At 46.7% G+C, this 6000-nt stretch overlaps 1 protein-coding gene across 1 annotated transcript; it reads right to left on the reverse strand.

Annotated features, from left to right (window-relative positions):
• Positions 1-3364: 3364 nt before the first annotated feature.
• Positions 3365-5508, reverse strand: LOC4338037 (zinc finger CCCH domain-containing protein 35-like). Its single transcript, NM_001420246.1, has one exon. It carries the CDS (start codon positions 5423-5425, stop codon positions 4217-4219), a length of 1209 nt encoding a protein of 402 aa, NP_001407175.1. The 5' UTR covers positions 5426-5508; the 3' UTR covers positions 3365-4216.
• Positions 5509-6000: the final 492 nt, after the last annotated feature.

Below are 6000 nucleotides of genomic sequence, written 5' to 3' on the forward strand. Positions count from 1 at the left end.
TTTTTTTTCATAAAAGAGCATTTTATGTATGTATTTTTTTAACTTATTCTAAGCTACTCCATCTATCTCAAAATTACTTAGTTTTTTACACGAATCTAGACATAAGCTACTATTTTGGGATGGGGGAGCATTTCATTTTACTACTCTAAACTATTTTATCGTTTTCGATAGTTCGTAGTGTAAAATAAATTTTACTTTCTTTATTAGGTTTATAATCTAATATTTAATTTACCCATATAAACAATTTTCCATAACTTATCCAATCATATCCTTGCATTCTCTACAAGCATTAGCTGGCAGATCTCTTTTGCCATCGGATGAGATCTGCACTCCAAAGAAAAGAAAAAGGTAGGTAGCTAGAACTCCTATTTAGCACTGTGACAGCAAGAGACACGTACTGCGTCCGGTTCTAGCTACCAGATCCAGCAGCTTCCAGGGCTGCTCTGCCCCTTTGGGAGCAGCAGCTACTTGCTCTGCCCCTTCCTTCCCAACGTCTCTTTTATTTCACGAGCACATTTTCTACACGGCTAAACGGGGTATATTTTATAAAAATTTTATATAGAAAAGTTTATTTAAAAAATTTACTAATTTATTTTTCAAAGTTTTAGACTCATACTTAATTAATCACGTATTAACGAGCAACATCGTGTTTCGTACTTGCAGTTTCCAACTCCATCTCCCGAACTCAGCCACGTAATAATTCCTCTGTTGCCGTAGGCCCCGGCCTTTGCACTATCTCCAACCCAGTTCGTCTCCCTTTGCCACTGTTTGCATCCGTCTATCGATCTGTCCATGGATAATGCTTTCTGCTGCTGCATTCATGCATCGATCCATGGATGCAATGCATGCATCCAATCCGTATCCATATCCATATCCATCCATCCGGATACGCGTCTCTCGATCTAATATCCGGCCAAAATTTAGGTGGCCCGATCGGGTGCAGAGGGTTATTTTCCGGGATTCACGACACGAAATCGTTTAGATGCATGGAGTTTTTCTTCAATTCATACAAGAAATGTACAAAGGATATAGGGAAAATCCCCTCTATACTTTAACGTTTGTTGATCTTTAGAATTATTCCCTCTGACCGAAAATATGAATATTTAGTAGTACCACCGGTTATTTTTGTTTGACGTTTCAGATAACTGATTTGGATTATCTGGAAGGAGTATTATAATTTGGGACAAGGAGTATTACGAATCAGGATAACATCTTATCCAAATTCATAGTATAAGATGGTTCTGTCTAGATTTTTAATACTATGTGACTTTATATTTTGTTAGGGAGGGAGTAAATTTCAGAATTAAATTAGTGGCCTTTTGCTATTTTCCACCATATCTTTCGGAACTTAAATAGTAAAAACATATTATTTCTTAAATTTAATTTTTAGGTAATGCCTTTACCTTAGGCCTTGTTTAATTCGCGAAAATAAAAATTTTGGGTGTCACATCGGACGTTTGATCGGATGTCGGAAGAGGTTTTCGGATACAAATGAAAAAACTAATTTCATAACTCGCTTGGAAACCGCAAGACGAATTTATTAAGCCTAATTAATCCATTATTAGCATATGTAAATTATTGTAGCACTTATGGCTAATCATGGACTAATTAGACTCAAGATTCGTCTCGCGATTTCCATGCAAACTGTACTATTAGTTTTTTTTCTTTATCTATATTTAATGCTTCATGCATATAGCTAAAGATTTGATGTGACGTTTTTGAGAAAACAAATTTTAGGAACTAAACAAGGCCTAGCTTACTCCCTCCATTCTAAAATAAACCAACTTTATAAATCTGAACATATGCTATGTCCAGTAAAAAAATTATTTATTTTATAATTGGGGGAATAAATTGTTGTAGTCATGTAAACGGCTTCGAGCAAGCCTGCATGGGTAAAACAGTTACCCACACAAAATTAAAATCGCAAGATACTCGATCTTATCAACTTACATTAGTTGGAGTATTTAAAAATCACTTTTGAAACAACAAAATTGAAATTTAACTACAAATCCTTGTGAAGTGCGGTACGTGCTCCACCGATGAACCCTCGATCAGGTCGCCTGCTTTCTTCATCTACCTCTCCCATTCTTGCCGCATGCCGACCGGCCGGACCTTATGGCCCCAGCTAGCCTAGCTACTCATCCTCTCCTCCTTTAGATCTGGTTTAGTTCTCAACTTTTCCTTTAAACTTTTAACTTTTCCATTACATCGAAACTTTCCTACACACAAACTTCTAACTTTTCCGTTACGTCGTTCCAATTTCAATCAAACTTCTAATTTTAACGTGAACTAAACACACCCTTACTTCCCTCTTCACAAGAGCTCCATGACTTTCTGGCTCAAACAACTGTGCCCTAGCTACTGTTGCACCTTAAAAAAACCACCGGCAATGGCGCCATGGCCGGATGATGGATGATGGATCCCTTTGTCTTTAATTAACTTTGTCAATCCATAGTGCTGTATGTACATGTACTTGTACTGGATTGCCACAGTGCATCTACTTGTACGATGCTTAAGATAAGTTTTGTAGGAGTACTCGACTGCAACTTCATCCCATCCGTATTTGCAAGATTTTTTTTTGTGAGATGCATGCATGCTTGCCCTAGCTAATAACCATGTATCCATATGTAGTCAGCTCAATTTATCGTGTTCGTTGGCGTGTTCTCAATATAAAACTCTGCACTATTTTACGAGGGTTGTTTAAAAAAATTGCCGTGTTCGTAGAAGTTCTTTTATGACGCAAACTTCACATACCATATAGTCCTTGCACGGTACCTAAATAAGAACTTATTATGGGGTTTATAGCTGAGAAAAAGAATCGGAAAAAAACCTTTATAACATAGTCTGTGTGTGTATGTGTGTATAGTACCATTTTTTATGGGAAACAACTAGTTTATTAATTAATAGAGCTATTTTTCTAAAAAAAGTAACTACTATTCAATAAACTTCGTGATGTGGTCTTGTTCAAAGGACTTCAATATTGACATGGTGATAGAGCCTCTGGTATAGGATAGGCCGAACTCAGGTTTTGAAAAAGAAAATTTCTCCCTCGACAGACACTAGTAGAAGCTGCGGATCATTTTAAACCCGTCTGTCAAGTTTTTCATAGACAACTAAACCGATACTAATTTGTGAGCTATTCAAATATAAGCATTAACTTTCACTAAACCATACCCATTTCATCCTCACATGACAAAACATTTGAACCTCCCATGAAGGTTGTGTTTAGTTCAACGCAAAGTTTGGATTTTGGTTAAAATTGGAGATGATGTGACTAAAAAGTTGTGTGTGTATGACAGGTTGATGTGATGGAAAAGGACTAAAGTTTGGATCCAAACTTTGGATCTAAACACAGCCGAAGCTTAGTAAAAAGTACCACAATATAATAATGGTACTAATTTGTGAGCTACTAGATCAGTAGGTAAACAACAATAACATTGATGATCAAAATACAGAGCAATAATATGTCGCCGGATCGATCCCATCTTGATGAGAAACAAAATGAACAAAAAAAAAAGAGGAACAATAGTGATAATAATAATGGAGGTGCTAGCTGAACCATCGGCTGGCTATACCATCCGACGAAAACGAGCTTAAATTCTTCAGACTTAATTAACAGCAATAACAATAATAATCATCATGACGACGTTCTGGAATCGCAGAAACTGGCGCAGAATCCGGCCAAACCACCACCTTCTTGTTCTTCATCTTCATCATCGCCGTTGTTGTGATCAGATCATCAGATCATGCTCTATGCATGCTTCATCTCTCCACAAGATCTCAAGTAAAAATACACACTTGACACACACACTATGTACAAAACAAGATTTAACCACATATCTTGATCCATTTCTGATCTTCTTCTTCTTGTACTGCAGCTGCAGCCATGGCCACCACCATCTGGACTGAACTGAACTGAACTGAGAAAAACCCCAAAACAAATCCTGCCTTTGCCTTTGCCTGCCTCCCTGGCCCCCCCAACATCCATCCAAGAATATTCACATAGGATGGTAGATGATGATGATGAACATATGTACAAGGATTAGGAGAATCTAACAAGCAAGAAACTAAAATAAAAAAATAATAGAATTTTTTTGGTTGGAAAAACTTTTCCATTTTCTTTTTTTTTCCTTCTCTTCCTGCTACCTTCTGCTTCCACTATGGAGGCATGAGGAAAATTCTTACTCAGCCATGGCTGCCGCCTTGTTGGGTTTGCTCAGTTGATGAGGTCGGATACCCAGCCGACGTCGGGCGCGACGCCGGCGGCGGCGGCGGCGGCGTCGGTGGACACGGTGGCTTCTTTGCTGAGACGCTCGAACACCTTCTCCCGGAGAGCTCTCCCGGACTCCACCCTCTCCATGGGTTGCTCCTCCTCGATGAGCCCGAGGTCGAGCGGCTCGACGGTGACGGTGGCGCCGGAGGCGGTGGTGACCGTCACCGGCGATAGCCTTGTCGGGGTGGACGGGAGGCTGTAGAGCGCCGCGGCGGCGGCGGCGGCGGGGGATTTGGGGGAGCCGTACTGGTAGCCGGCGGGGAGGAAGGAGGCGCACGACGGCGCCGACCTCGGGGAGCCGAGGCGGAGCTGGCGGAGCGAGACGTGCACGTCGTTGACCGGGGAGCCGACTCCTGCCCACGCGCCGCGACGGAGCGCGCCGGCGGCGTCGGGCGACAATGGCGGGGACTCGGACGGCGGCGACCTCGGCGGGGAGACGAGCGTGCTGGTGGGCGACGACGACATGATGCTCTTGGTGAGGTAGCTCTCGAACGCCTGGCGCCGGAGCGGCGAGCCGTCGTAGGACTCGGCGAGCGGGGACGCCGCGGCGCCCGCGCCGCCGCCGCCGCAACCCCTCGGGCTGTTCGAGCCCTGCTGCTGCGAGGGCGGGAGGACGCGGAGCTGGTCGGGGGTGTGGGCGAAGAAGCAGACGCGGCGGCGGCAGGCGGTGCCGTCCTTGCAGGGCTGCGTCCGGTAGCGCGCCGGGTGGAGCCAGCACTCGAACACCCCGTGCGCGAACTCGCAGGCGTCGCCGCGCTTGCACCCGCCCTTGCGGAAGTCCGGGCACGCCGTGCCGGAGTAGCAGTACCGCCTGGGGTCCCTCCGCCGCGCCTTCTCCCCCGGGTGCGCGAAGGGGCACTCCGTCCAGTCATGGCTCCGCCCGCGCGCGCACCGCCGCACCTTGAACTCGTACATCCTGAACTCATCGCACGCGTACGCGTCCACCGCCGCCGCCACCGCCGCGGCCTCCTCCTCATCCTCCGCCGCCGCCGCCTCGTTCGACGGCAGGTAATGCCGCAGCGTGTCGAGCAGGTGGTACGGCGCGGCCACCACCTCGCTCTCCCTCCCACCTCCTCCCTCCACGCCGCTCACCGGCGACGCCACGTGCTGCTGCCACGGCGGCGCGTGCGCGCCCTCACCCATCATCATCATCTTGCTCTCTAACTCCTCTCCTCTTCTCCAACTCCGGCGAGGCAAGGTGTTCGTCCGAAGTCGCCGCCGTGATCCGCTGTGGTGAAGAGGAGGGGAAGAGGAGGCGCGGCTATATAAACCAGAGAGGCCCCCTCCGCTAACCGCGGTTGGGTTAACCCTCGCGGTGTCGCGACGCTTCCGAACCATGGTTGGGTTAGCCGCGGGGTGGCAAACGGACGCCGTCTCGCGCGGGGTGGGGAGGGGGGAGGCTGACACGTGGGGGCAATCGGAGGGTGGGGGCCCACAGGTCAGTCCCACGTGGGGGGCATCGGGGATGGGGGACACGTGGAGGGAGGGGAGAGGGCGGCGTAGGACATGCGCATCGGGAGGTGGACCGCGGGTGCGGACACGTCGTGGGAGTGGGAGATGGGGGGGAGGCGTACAGCCCAAGGCGAAAATTGCTACGCGCACCACGTAGATTGCGTTAATCTATTCCTGTTTTTACCTTCTTTGTTTGATTTTAGGGGAATGCTTTGTTGTGTTGCCTAATTTAGCGGAGGAATAGATCTTATCCGGTTTTTGTTTGATTGTTGCCT

The sequence above is a fragment of the Oryza sativa genome, chromosome 5 (genome assembly GCF_034140825.1).
Source record: "Oryza sativa Japonica Group chromosome 5, ASM3414082v1".
Classification (NCBI taxonomy): Eukaryota; Viridiplantae; Streptophyta; class Magnoliopsida; order Poales; family Poaceae; genus Oryza; species Oryza sativa.

Coding starts and splice junctions, on each gene's coding strand:
- LOC4338037 (NM_001420246.1), bottom strand. CDS start 5,425: ATGATGATGATGGGTGAGGGCGCGCACGCGCCGCCGTGGCAGCAGCAC.